The sequence below is a fragment of the Protopterus annectens genome, chromosome 10.part0, assembly GCF_019279795.1.
Source record: "Protopterus annectens isolate FY-2018-M chromosome 10.part0, PAN1.0, whole genome shotgun sequence".
Lineage (NCBI taxonomy): Eukaryota > Metazoa > Chordata > Ceratodontiformes > Protopteridae > Protopterus > Protopterus annectens.
The window spans coordinates 385,908,057-385,922,904 of record NC_056744.1 but is presented as its reverse complement, the minus strand read 5'-3'; the positions used below and the strand labels follow the sequence as shown (position 1 = coordinate 385,922,904).

At 42.3% G+C, this 14,848-nt stretch overlaps 1 protein-coding gene across 3 annotated transcripts in view; it reads left to right on the top strand.

Moving 5' to 3' along the window:
• The window catches only part of EDEM3 (ER degradation enhancing alpha-mannosidase like protein 3), a 1,015,437-nt gene that overhangs the window by 520,131 nt on the left and 480,458 nt on the right, over window positions 1-14,848 (top strand). For all 3 annotated transcript variants that reach the window (XM_044085305.1, XM_044085306.1, XM_044085304.1), the window contains exon 10: window positions 1,128-1,253. In XM_044085305.1, coding sequence (XP_043941240.1) covers window positions 1,128-1,253 — 126 coding nt within the window. The remainder of the gene's footprint in view (window positions 1-1,127; window positions 1,254-14,848) is intronic.

The following is a 14,848-nucleotide window of genomic DNA, read 5'->3' as shown; positions in this document are numbered from 1 at the left end:
ATCGTTGGCAGATCAGGATGTTGGGACTTTGCATTCACTGTGCAATATTACTTTATTCTATTATTTATTAAGCCCAGGTAACCATTATAATTTATACTACTAACCCAGGTGCAGTATTTTTTCTTCAGCTGCTACTTCTATGTGCTCGTGGTACATGGTTCATGTGCAATCCTGTTACTTGAAGTTTGCTGCTAGATGTATGTTTTTAATATTTTAACAAGTGTGTATTTCTAGGAGTATATGTAGCTGTATACTTAAGTGTAGAGTTGATTTCTAAGATGGTGGTAGTATTATATGTTGTTTTAAAGCAGATCTAAATGACAATAAAGTTAGATCTGACTTTGACTATTTTTAATTGACCTTGGAAGACTGTCCAGATGTCTTTTCTTTTGATACATTAATTTCAAAGAAGGATTTCCTTTTATAAGTTGTTGCACTTTTTATTAGCGGTATGGCCACGTCCTTATTTAGCAGATGGATATTTGAGCTGCAGAACTGTGCACCATTTCCACTTGAAGTGATGTTTGTGCTCCCAGTATTGTATACATAATTTTAATTAAAAGCTGTGCTGTTGATACTACTCGCAGCCTGTGCTGTTATCACTAAACTTGTTTCAAACTCATTATCTAAATATGTCTTCATGTAGGGATGTTCTTTTGTTAAAACAACGCACTTGTTTAGGAACTTACTCCAAGTTTGTTTAGAGACTTTCTTGCATCTTACAACACTGCTACTAGTCATTGTCCATCTACTCCAGCCTCAAAGTGTGGTTTTGCTTCTTCGTGTTTCCTCCTTTCCAGACTGATCTACTTGTCATTTTATATTTCTCAGTTACAAAGGCTTGCATGCTTCAGTTCAGGGTAGAGTCTTAGCAAACATTTCCTTCAGTGTGGTTGAGGGTGTCACGAGTCTATGCACGAAGATCATTCCTGGCAGGTGTTGACTAGTGATTTCTAGTCTAACAAGTTATAGCTGCTAACTAAAATGTTTTCATTGTTCCTAATATCTTGTGGTTGTATTGTGTTATAGATATGGTCAGACTTGACGGGATCTAATTCTGCAGTTAGTTCAAATACACTTGCTTGTTATGGTTTCTGATGCTGTCTTGCTTGCTTTCCTTACGTTAGCATTATGCAGCGATCATGAAGTACATCAGCCAGCCTCCACTGTTACTTGACGTGCATATTCACAAACCAATGCTGAATGCTCGCACATGGATGGATTCCTTGCTGGCATTTTTCCCAGGTCTTCAGGTAAAAGCTGCAGCATTATGTAATAAATTAACAAAACCTAGTTTTTATGTCATGCTATGCAATGAATTGTCTGGAAAATTGTTATGGTAGATCAGCAGCGCATGGATTTTGCATCATGAAATTAATTGCTATAGCACTGCACACAGTTAGATGCTTAAATAAAAGTATTGTTTGAAGAAGTTAAAAGTATGTAAGAACTGTGTACCATATCTTACCTCCTGGGCTGGATTGTAATGGAAGGCCCACAAATTGGGTTGTTTACTGTATACTTCAGTAACATTCTTGCTGTGACCTGAAGAGGGCATGAACTACTTCTGCTGGAGCAATTAGCATTTCCCTTCCTGTCAATAAATATATCTGTCGGTGTTTCTTGGGGTTGTTTCTTGTCTTATCCCGACCAAAATATGTTGTTTGGAAACGTTGCTCAGTATGTATGGTTTTTACAGAAATATTGCAACCATTTTACATGGCAGTATGTTTAATCTGTTGCATTCAATATACGGATTTGTGAACCAGGTTGGGAGAACAAGGGATGAAGTGAGGGACACCTGGAAAGTAGGTCAGTGAGAAGTCTCAGTATGAATGAAACAGTTGTTGGTTGCTTTACTGTGTCTCATGAATCAAGCTGAGATGCCAGTATAGTTCAACAATCTTGATGAAACAAGGTTCTTAAATTTTAGTAAGACATTAACAGGGGCTGAGGACTTTCTAGTTTGAATAGTCTGGCAGGAGGCCAATAGATCCCGATGGCAAGAAATGTGGATATAATTAAGCAAATAGCACGGGAATAATGTTTGGCCAACATTTGTCAGTAAATTATTGAACTTGTTTCATTAAGTAATTGGAACTAAAGTTAGGTCTGGTTAGGCAGTAAAGGTTTTTGTTTAATAAATTATGTCCTTCCGTGTCACTGTTGCAGTATTCTTTATGAAAGGGATTCCCTGCCAAGGATAATCCAACGTCTGACCAGTATACCAAAGCCTTAGGATTTTACAAATGTTGTTAGTCATGTGTATGCTCCCCGCTCACGGCATAGGGCATAAAGATGACGTACTGAAATACATAGCTCAAAACTTCATTGCCGCCAGTCTGAACGCCATCATTGATTGTCAGTCTGAGCGTTCCTCCTGTGCTAGTTACCGATCCATGCTTCAGATAAGTGTCCCATTGAGGTTTCGTCTTATTTTCTTCTTTTTTTTAGTTTTGTTTTTTTACATATCATCCAGAAAGGGAAAATGTCAGTGTGGTTTGCAGATTCCCCATAAGGATAGTCATGATTAGTGTCTCTTCTGTTTGGGTGCTTCTCACAACCACAAAGAATGTTCTGTTTGTGAAGCATTTGTCCCTAAGACCTTGTGTAGTCATCTATTATCCTTCTCCATTTACCTGGAAAACCAGCGTCTTAAATTGTTGGTGCAGGGTGCTATGGTAGAATCTTCCTGTCCGCTGCTTGCCAAGAAAAAGGCCAAAACAGTCCGTTCTGATTTGGCTGTTATGTCTCCTGCAGATTTCTCTCTCGAGGCTGGTGAAAGGCCAGAGGATTGATTGATTGATGCATCAGATTCCTATGCTGTGTTGATATTGGAGGCCGGCATGGATCTTACTTCTCATGCGTCCTTGGAGGCTGTGCAGCTGTCAGTTCTGGTTATTGAGGGAGAACCTTGGCTGATCATTTCAGAGGGTCTTGAGGGGGATTCTACATGTACTTGTTCAGGAGGAGATTCCCACTACCTTAGGTGAATGTAGGCAAAGGTCTGAACCTCCTAGGGTGTTTAGGAAAAAAAACACACATTTCCCTTGCTTATGAAGAGCACTAGCATGAATGGCAGGATTTTACCCAGGGGTTATTTAATTCATTGATGGCTTTGAAGCATCCCTAAGCTGTTTCTGTGCTTGCTACCCCTTAGTCCTTTACCCCACTCAAGAGGACCAAGAGAGTAGGACTTCTGTGAAGAGGACTTGGATTCTGAGGTAAGAGTCTTTGGCATATTCCTCTCAGATCTCTTCTCCCTTGGATTATGGTTCTGAGGAGGAAGACTCTATTGGCCCTGACTCTATCTTTGAGGAACTCTTCTGTGGGGATATTTCTCATATGATGGATTTTTTTAAAATAGGACTATTCTCAGGTTTCTGATATTCAAAAAAGGTATTATGAGCTTCTCCAGATGGAGTCATCTAAGCCTTCTGCTGTTCCTCTGGGCTTGGCTACCCTTTTGGATACCTTTTCAGCAGCTTCTGTGTCCCCGGATTCCCAGCTTCTAGCCCCCAAGAAGCCTGACAGATTTTATATAGTGCCTGAGGGGAGTGTAAGTTTCTCTACAAGTGTCCCTCTGCTGACTCTTCTGTAATGTCTGTCTCTTCTGATAAACCCTCTAAGCTATTGTCTTCTGCTCAACTACTTCCTTCAGACAAGGACAGTAGAGCTATGGAGTGGCTGGGCAAAAAGCTATATACTGCTGCCACTTAGGCCTTCCGGGCTATTAACTGCCAGACCCAAATGACCAGGTATGCTTTCTTTCTCAGGCTTCCCAGTCTATCTCAGACCTTCCAGATTCTGAAGGGAAGACCTTAGCCCACTCTTTACTGGGCTGTATTTCTCAAGTAGCCCACCACTCTATTATATGTAGCAATGATACAGCTGATACCTCCACTAGGGCTGCCATTTTTGGCTGTGTGTTGAGACATTAATCTTGGCTTTGTCTCCAGCCATTACCTGATGATATTAAGGCTAAACTGCTGGATGCTTCTCTTGATAATAAGAACCTGTTTGGTTCTGCTGCTGAGCTTTTTAACTCCCTGCAGGATAAGGGTAAGGCCTTACAGGAATTGAAACATATATTTGTTTCTGCTATTCCTAAGTTCCAGAGGAATTATCCATCCAAATCTGCTTTTGTTCGCAGAACCTCTCCCTTCTCCCAAATGTAAGAAGGGTTCTAGGTGGGTTCCTACTGCTAAGTCTACTTAGACACCCACTTCTCAGAAACCTCCTTTTCAAAACAAGCCTGGTCCTGTCTGACTGTTCCCACCTTTCCTGAACAAGGTTCCCTTATCTCTTCATCTTTCCCTGTCCCTTTCTAGCTGGTTAAGGATCACTGAAGACTCTTGGGTTCTGTCCATCGTCCATCAGGGATATGTTATGGTGTGGAAATCCTTTCCTCCTTTTCTGGGCATCCTTCAACCTTCTCAGGAACAGCTTCCTGTCTTCCCAGAAATGCTTTATTCAAGCTGTGCCCCCTTCCCAGGAGGGGAGGGTGTTTTATTCCAGAATGTTTCTAGTTCCCAAGCAGGAAGCCACCTAGAGACCCATTAGGGACCTTTCTCAGCTTAACACCTTTCTGAAGATCCCTTCCTTTTGAATGTTGTCCCTTCAGACTCATTTTCCCACTTCTTCTTCCCCAGGCTTTCCTGGTTTCTCTGGATATCAAGGGTGCTTATCTTCACATCCCAGTTCATCCCTTTTTCAAGAAGTTTTTGCATTTCTCTGTTTCTTCCTTGCATTTTCAGTTCTTTGCTTTGCCTTTGGCCTTTCTACTGCCCCAACGGTTTTCACCAAATACTTTGTTTCTGTGATTGCATTTTGCAGGATGGGGGGGGGGGATGGGGGGGAGGCACCCATTCAAATTGGAAATGGGTGTTACTCCAGAATATCTTTCTCAAGGTCCCTTCTTTCTGGATACTGTCCTTCAGACTTTGTTTTCTCCTCATCCCCAGGCCTTCTTTGTTTCTCTAGACCTCAAGGATGCATACTTTCACATCCCCATTCACTCTGTGTTCAGGAAGTTTTTAAATTTCTCTGTTTCTTCCTCTACTTTTCAGTTGTCTGCTTTGTCCTCCAGCCTTTCTGCTGACCCAGGGGTTTTCACCAAATGCCTCATTCTTGTCATTACTTTTTGTAGGCTTTGAGAGGTACAGATTTCAGAATAGACGACCTGCTCATTCAGGCTTCTGCCATCAATCTGTTGCAGAATCTCCACTTTGCCACTTGTATTTTGTAAAGTCTGGAATTCATCATAAATCTTAAGAAACTACTTTTGTTGCCCTCCCAGGATCATGTTTTTTTTTTGGTGCAGGCTTCCGACTATTCCCCTGTTGGCTTCTCTTTCTGTTTCTAAGGTTTTGTCTTTGACCATCTTTTTACAGCCTGTCATTCCTCTGTCCTCTGTCATGGCCAGGGAATGTCTCAGGTTGTAGGATTTTTGGCCTCCACTAATTCCTATGCTTCCTGTCGCCAGGCTGTATATGAGGAAGTTACAGTGGCACCTAAAACTCAGAGTGGCTTCAACATTGCAACCCCCTGTACTTCCTTGTCTCAAAAGCAAGCTTCAGTGATGGATTCAACAACTCTTCTCAATCGTGGGCTTCCCTTTCAGGCTCCAATTCCTTCTCAGGAACTGTTCATGGATGCCTTAGACTTTGAGTTTGGGGCTTCTTGTGGCCCTGTAAATGTCCAGGATCTCTGGCCTCATTATCAGAGGTCAGACTATCAATGTAAAAGAGATGAGAGCTGCTCTTCTGGCTCTGCAAGCTTTCCATTCCCTTTTCCACTCCATCCCCCTCAAAGTCTTTACAGACAGTACCACTGTGATGTGATATGTCAACAAGTGCGTGGTGGGGGTGGGTTATGAGGTCCTATCTCATTTACAGATTACCTCTTCAGGCATGTGATCTAGTTATTGGGTATCAAGTGGCTCTTCAGCCAATTTACATTCCTCAGATTCCTCCATTCCTTTGTAGTGATACTCACTGAGCAGGTCCAGAACACGTGCTCATGAATGGATGCTTCACAGAGCCGTGTTTCTGGACATAGTCCATCAGTGGGATATTCCACAGATCTTTCTGCCTCCCCTCTGAACAGCCAACTTTCACTTTTCTGATTAAGAGTACCGAGTCCGCTGATTTGGAAAGTGTACATCATGTATTTTCCATGGAAGAGAATGTTTCTGTATGCCTTTCCCCCTTCCTCTGTTTCCATGTGTTCTGCAAAAGATCATGCAAGACTCTCCCAAATCTTGCTGATAACTCCCTTTTGGCCCAGACAACATTGATTCTCCCTTTTTTATCGCTGGTCCAGGGGCAATCACCATAAGTTACCTCACTAGGTGGATCTTCTCACACAAGACTAGGAATCTCTTATAAATCATCAACTGTCCACTCTTCAAATGATACTGTGGGTGATAGGGTTTTGAATCCTTTTATGCACCTTTTTTCTTTTAAGGATTTGCTATAGGTTCTGCAGGCGGTCAGGAAACCCACTACCAGAAATCATACATATCCAAATGGAAAGGATTTTCTGTCTGGTGCCTCTCTTGCTTTCAGGATCCCCTCTCTGTGGGGGGCCCTTTGTTTCTCTGTTATTTGCGTAGTTTGCTGCATGCTGGGTTGACATATGCTTCAGCTAAATCTTGTTTATCAGCAGTGTGTGCTTGTCAACAAAACAACAACCCAGGAAGCAATAAAGTACTGGTAAGCTGCACAGTGTCATAGGTGACATCCTGTACTCCAGCTATGTTTCCAAAATGTGGAATACTTATCTCATGTTTTCTTAAAGAAGCTTCATTCACAAAATCCTTCAAAACAGGTCTAAAGTCCCACCTGTTAAACTCATGGCCCTGTCTCTGCTTCAACCCATGATAAGTGACCCCTTAATGGTACACCCTATCATCAGCTTCTACTCTTCTCAATCACAGCTTTTCCCTTTAACTGTTTTCTATCCTCGTTTTCTCCTCCAGTTTTTTACCACTCATTACCAGACAAAATTTGATCTTCCACCCTGCCAGTGGGCCATTTCTCCCTCGAGTCTCAACTACTCCTTTGTAACTAATTCATACATTTTTTCCATGTCTTGTTCAACAATTTTATTCCATGTCTTATCTATGTGTAACTTATGTTTTGTACATTTTGCTGCCATTTTACCTATTTAAAAATTGTTGTGCCTTCTTGTTTCTTTTTACTGTATTTTATTGCACATTTTTTTTTACTGTTTACCAAATGCGATCTTATGAACCTTATGACTCTTTATAAATGTGTCTCTGCTCACCTGTGTAATCTATATGTTCAGTGCTTCTCTCCCTGGGTCTCCCCAGAAAAGGGGTCTTGTACCCAGTTGAACTTTCCCAGTAAACAAAAGCAATAAAGGATTGCATGTTTTTTTGGAGTGGTATGCTGTAAAGACCCACTAGTTAGATTGAAGATGGTCTTAACCTACCGCTGGCACCTTTGTCATTTGGGCCTATGTTATTCCACAGTCATGGTGCATATTCTGTTTAGTTTTATTAATCTTGAGCTTGTGTAGGGCAGGATTTGTGGCCTAGTACAGGCTGATCAGACATTTTATTTATTATTTATTTATGTATTTTACATTTGTTGACCGGGATAGTCCGACTGGATACATGTCCATTTTCAGCGAAGGCCCAGGGAGAAAAGCTCCACATAGTAAAAGATCCACACAGTAATATGATGTATACAATACAACAGACAGACAGTTATAGAATACATGAGACACACTGTTTATACAAATTTTTAAATCAGAAGTGAGTATACTACCATTGTGCGACAATATCATCTAATCCATTGTCCCACCAGGGGCTCCAGTATCCTAGACCTGGTCATTACCAGCATGGGAGATAGATGCTCCACACCAGTGGTTACCCCCTCATTGGTCAGGTCTGACCATAAGCAAATCACCCTTGACATCCACATCCCACCACCATCTCCCAGTAAGGAAACCTCCATAAAAAAAATTCTCCAAAGCCAACTTCATGCTACTGAAGTCAGAAATGACAAACTTCATGACACCCATACAGACGGGATCTGAAAGTTCGACTGCTGAATCCTATACCAAGGCACTGTATGTGAGCACATCCACTCGTGCATGAATCGTGCCATCCCAAATAGAACCAAGATGCTCTCCTCCAAAAAAAGGAAGCCAACCTGGTGGTCCCCTGCTATAAACAAGCTGTACAACAGAAGGAAGAAACTGTTGCAGAAAAGAGGAAAATCCCAGGATGCAAAAAACTCCTTCACCAGCCTCAGTAAGAAGCTGAGATCCCTCATAAAATCCTTAAAAGCTAGTTACAAAATTAAAATTGCCAAAGATTCCAAAGACAACCACAAGGCATTCTATAGTTATGTCAAGAATCTAAATGGCAATGCTCAGATCTGCTCTGAGCTACAACAGAATGGCATTAAATATACTGATCCCAAGGATATTGGCAATATCCTGGCAGATCGATTTAGTGCCAACTTCACCCCCCTCTCACCCCCTAAAGGGCCCATCTCAGTACCAAAAGATTGCCAAATTCTGGTAATCACAACCACACAGGTGGAAACTGCACTCTCCAAAGCTAAGAATACAGCATCCATGGGACCAGACGACATCCCGGGCTGTGTACTACATGAACTACAAAATTAACTGACACCTCACCTAAGTGTCTTGTTTAATCATAGCCTCACCTCAGGCTTTGTGCCCACTGAGTGGCACACAGCTACAGTTATCCCACTCCACAAGGGGGGATCCACCTTGGATCCCGGGAACTACCATCCCATCAGTCTGACAAGCCTGATCTACAAAGGGCATGGAACACATTATCATGGAACTTATAAACAAAGACATTGGCAACCTTCAAACACTGGACCCCACCCAGTTTGGGTTCGTGAAGGGCCGATCTTGTCTCCTGAACCTGACTGACTTCCTCAGATCAGTCTCTAGAGCTGTGGACGAGGGTAAGGCAGTCCACATAGTCTATCTGGACCTCGCCAAGGCCTTCAACACCATCCCCCACTCTGGAATCATAGATAAACTTACTAAGTTCGGCATAAATCCCTATGTCACTCAATGGGATGCCAACTGTCTTACTGACAGAACCCAGACTGTAAAAGTAGCTGACTCCAAATCCAGCTCCAGACAAGTGACAAGTGGAGTACCTCAGGGTTCAGTCCTGGGACCACTCTTGTTTGGCATCTACTTCTCTGAAGTACAGGCCAACACTAAGGGACTCTGGCTAACAAAGTTCGCAGATGACTGCAAACTGGGAGCCATTATTGAATTCCCAAATGATGTGGATATTCTACAAAAGGACCTTACAGAAATAGATGCCTGGTGCCAGAGCCATGGGCTCAAGCTTAATGACAAGAAATGTATAGTTATCCCCTTTGGAAAAAAACATGTACCCATGAATTACCACATAGGTGGCAGTACACTAAACATCGAAAGTGACACTTTATGGACACAGGTGGACAGTGGTCTCACCTTCGATAACCATATCGCCACAACAGTCAGGAAATCCTTCTATGTGGCACACCTCATCACTAAGGGCTTTTCATCCAGAAAAAAGGAGGTCATTGTCCCACTGTACTCCTCCCTCATTAGACCCATTATAGAGTATAACACCCCATTTGGTATGTACCTCACAAGACATCTGCAACAGCTGGAAAGGCCGCAGAAATACCTCACTGAAAGAATCACAGGCCTAAAGCAGATGCCATATGCTGACAGTCTAAAAAAAACTCCAGCTATACTCTGTGGCATATCATCTACTCAGAGGTGATCTCTGCTTAACATACAAGGCCATGTCAAACCCAGAGCTGTTGGACATGCTCCACTTAAAGATATCCCAATCCCTCAGAGCCACACGCACCAGGGATCTAAACCCAGTTATCACAATGAACAAAACATGCTGGAGGGATAGGTTCCTGACCCAGAGACTCCCCATACTCTGGAATAGCCAGTGTGATTTAAAATATTTTTTAAGATTTTCTTTGAAAAGTGTGAGCGAGGATTCAAGAGTAAGGTGAGCAGGGAGTTGATTCCAGGTTTTTTTCTTAAAGGAATATTGCACCTCCATTCTCATTTCAGAAATTCCTCTTACCTGTGGACTCCAAATTTATGATCAACACCCATGCCTCCTTTACACCCACTGGTTTGACAGCATTGATGTAACTATTTTGAAAACCACTTTTTTTGCTGGTGGTCACTACCTCCTGAATGTGCTTGAAATACATGTTTGGTCTTTCACAAGTTTGTGTTTCCCTTTGGACTAATACATTTTTCTGTCCAAAAGTGCTTTCCAGGTTGTCTATGAAATAGTTTACTTTCTTTCTCTTCTTTACTGCGGTAAAAGCCTTGGCAAGGAGATCCCTTCAAACCCTGAATTTGCACCAAAAGCATGCACCCGAATTTAAGAAAAATGAACAGATGTGCATCTCCTTTACTCAAAGGATGGATGAATTGGCAGTTGCCAGGCAAACATTTCCAAGTACATTATAGGCTGCATGTTCTTTTGCCATTGAATGGTTAACCACTCGGTGGAAAATTCTGCAATGAAAGGCTAATTCCACTTCTTGCTTTAAGGCCAGTTTGATTGGCATAGACAGCTAAATCTCTGTGACTCATGTGGCTAGCATTGTGGGCACTTTCTGGAGCTGGCAAGCAGAAGAGGGGAGTAATATGGCACTGTCTGCTTGTCTTTTTTTTGGAGGGGGTAGAGAATGGTGTGTACTAGTGTGGACATGCCATTCTTTGCAGTCCCAGTGGGGACCAGGCCTCAGGACAGTGGTCAGTCTTGGTTTACAGGCAGGCTTGGTAGCATCTCTACCTAAGGACACCTGATGGATATATAGTGGCCTGTAAGGAATATTCCAGCATGCAGGGATAGTATCTCCACAGAGAGTATAGAGCCCTATCTGTTTGTGAACATGGCAGGTCTTTGGTCCACTCTCCCTCCATTCTAGGCCCTTTACCAGTAGCTGGCATGTATGTAGCTCAACAGGGTTACAGCTAGACTCTGGCATTCATGCAAAGTGGTTAAGTTAGACTCTTGAGGGACTCTGTCTCCCCAGAAAAGTAAGTCAATTCACAGTGCTGGAACTGGGGAAAAAGTCTGTATTGCAGACATCTGTATCATAGCCAGTTGGCCATCTTTGTACATTTTCAGCAAACATTGTTAATTTGACCACCATTCTAGGAGTCCAGTTTTCTTTGATACTGTTGTGCTTCGGACTTGGTTTTCTGAACTTTGGCCCTTGAGCTGCTGTGCATCTCTTTGCAGATTAGCAGAATACTGCTGCGGAGTCGTGTAATTTGAAGGCCCTATCTGGATGAGTCCTTTATGTCAAGTGTAACATTTTTATAGTATAGGACTGTCTGTGAGGGCACCCACCTCAATCGGTCAGAAATACCCTCCCAACATTCTCCCCTATGGTTGTGCTGCCATTCCTTTTTTCATTATGTTTTGAGTTCCCTGCAAGCCATGCCGATGTTTTGTTGGATATTGGAGAGAGGGGCAGAGATGAGCTTAGGGGCTGGGTTTGATTATGTAATATGTGCATGATATCATGGCATGCACCCACACCAGTCTGGTGTACACTCGAGCTGAGCACAAAAGTTTATGAAAAAAATACCATTTCTACTGTATTCCATTATTGTTTTGTGTCTATGACTTTGCTGTCCATCTTCAGTTCCATTCTTGCTCTACTTTTTTTTTACAATTTTGCAGGAAGGAGTTCTAGTCTTTTAATCATTCACCATGATGGCAGTTTCCATTTTGTGATAAATATACTAACGGTTAACTGCAGTTATTTGAGTCTGATTTAATCTACAAACATTTTTATGGAAAAGTCATATTTTGCCCTGAGGTTATGGTATGGCGTTAGAGCATGTTATAGATTTCCCAGAATGAAGATTTACACCGTATGATATGTATAGTTATGATTGATTGCACAGTTATTTGAGTCTTGGTTACATGGGGAATTAATTCCCTTTCCAGAGGTTTTACAACATTGAAGGATGTTAAATTGTATAAGGGAGTGCAATTGGCAGTGCCCTGTGTATGGCCTGTGTAGGGGGCTTGTCATTCAGTTCAGAGAGAACATTTATTTTTCCATTTCCAGTTTTAAATGAAGTGGTTCATCAATTAAAATGAACTTGAATATTTATACCATATTAATAGCTAACTTTTCTTTAGAATACGTCTGTGTGTGTGTTGCATCTCTCTCAAACTCTAAGCACAAGAATTTTGTACAAAGCCAAAAATAATGAGGGGGGGACAAAAACCCCAAATCAGGAAAAGATTTTAAATATTGCTCTTCTAAATTTAGAAAGTTGCTAGAATAGCAAATTTTGTATTAATATGCAGTTTTCTGAAGGATATGAAGTCTGAAAGGTCAAATGTATGCCATTATTTAGTAAACACAGTCCTCAATAAAAAATGGAAAGCCACACATTTTTTGAAGAATGTATAAAAAATGAGGCAAAAATTCCAGATATTCTGCAAAAATCTGAACAGTTGAGAGGCATGTGCTGTTGGTCTTTATAGTTTTTCAAAATTGTTGCTTTGAGGTTCCTTTCTTTTATCCATTCTTTATTAGCTTTGTTTACCACTGTGGCAACCTATTCCAACTTACGGATAAAGCTTCCTTGTGATTTCTATGACAGTGTGATAGATAACTGCCCTTTATATGCACCTGCACTTCCCTTATAGACCACATTATCCTTTCACTGGCTTGAGCTCCTATTCTGGGATGTAATATTTTTTGTGTTGCCCATGTCATTTGTGAGTGAGCGAACTACTCCATTTTCAGGCTTGTAGGCTGTTTTGATTTTTTTATGCTGTAATGAATATAATCCATGTTCAAATTGTACATTTAATGCTTATTTCTCATCTTGACCTGTGCTATGTAGAATGTTTGTGAGTTAATATGTATGCATACCCAAAGAAGTACTGAGACCAGGAGCTGTATTGATGACCACTTTAATGTATAAAATAAAAACAGATTGAGCACTTTGTACTTCATCAGAATAATCAATAACATGAAAATGAAGATTTGATATTGTTAATTCTCATTCATTTCTTACGCATGGGTATTGGTTCCGACCTCGGAACTGAGCCGGTCATTTTCCAAGCTCGTGTCAGCTTCAAACTCTCGAGCTAAACTCTTACCTACAATCCCCCTCTCCCTGTTACCCCAGATTTCGTTTGCCACGTTGCCATTCGGTTGTGTCAAGCTACTTCTCTTGAGCTAAGGACAGTTATTTGTTGTTTAATAGTCTTTCAGATTACCTTTCTGTCAGAAATGTTTATATTTCATTGTCTCTTACCCTGACGCATCTAGCGTACTTATTTTCTTCAGGTTTTTCTGCTCCTTTCTTTACCATCGTTGGTAATCCTTCGCTTTTTTCCTCATACCTTCGGGTATTCTTTTGTACCATTGCTGGTACCTTTTTCTATTAATTAATTTGCTGTTATGGCAGATAAGAAAGGTAGTCCGGGGTTTAAGCAGTGTTCTGATTGTGGACACAAACTACCTACTTCTTATGCACATTCTTTGTGTGTTTATTATTTGGGGGCGTCCCACTTGTCTGTTGACCCGCCCTGTGCTATTTGTGAGAACATTTCGAATAGAACCTTGTTGGAAAGGAAAAACAAGCTGTTACTGAAGGGACTTCTTAAATCTCCCTTTTCAGAGGCTGTTTCTGGGTCAGAAGCCTCAACCCCTTCTAGAGCCCATAAGAAAATCTTGGATATTCCTACCAAGGCTAAATCTTTGCCTTTGTCCCCTGCTGGGGACTCCCACCAACCAAAACCTAAAAAGGCTAAAGTTTCGGCTCCGGAGCTCACTCAGTCAGCCCCAGTGCTTTCGGTGTCTAGACCTTCGGCACCAAGGCCTTCGGCTCCATTAGTGATCTCGGCTTCTCCTGCAACCTTCACTATATCGGCACTGAGGGGATCCTCGGTTCAGACTATTACCACTGTATTGGCACCGACCATTCAGTCGGTGCAGACCTTGCCCACGTTGGCTCCGAGATCTTCCTTGGAACCAATGCCTTTATTGTTGACTCCATTTTTGTCGGTTCCAGCTTTGGTACCGACAACCGTTGGCCATCTTTGTACATTTTCAGAAAACATTGTTGATTTGACCACCATTCTAGGAATCCAGTTTTCTTTGATACTGTTGTGCTTCAGGACTTGGCTTTCTTAACTTTGGTCCTTGAGCTGCTGTGTGCCGGTGCAGACCATGATCTCTGCACCAATGACTTCTTCGGTGCAAACACCCATAGTCCACTCTCTCTCTGCACTGTTGTCCTCGGTGCGGACGGGTGAGATGGGCACCGAGTTTGCCTCTTCTGTGGACAGGCCTGTTTCTCCCTCAGTCTCCGTGAGGTCTACTAGAATCCTTTCCGGACATGATGTGTTGCGGCTTGTGGATTAGGTGCTCTTGGCCAGAGGTATCCCACCCCTCAGGAACTATCCTTCCTTGGGAGGTGATCACCCATCTCCAAAGACCCCTTCTTATTCTCCTCCTTCATTGCCTTTGAAGTCCATGGATATAGCACAGTCTTCCCCTTCTGCGGTCCCCTTTATGGATCTCACTAAGGAACCGCAGTTGCCTTCGTAGCAGGAAAGTTTTGCTATGACCCAGGATGTCAGTTGTGACACGCATAGTTTGCTGCTCCACAGCCATCCAGGGACTTCGGGTCGGCAGGCTGAGCCACGTAGGGGAGGGGTGAACCCTGTCCTAGACATGCACTCCTCTTCAGGTGGACCAGCCTTCCAACTGATGGAGAAGGCTTTCGCTGCTGCTGGCAATATTGGACTGTC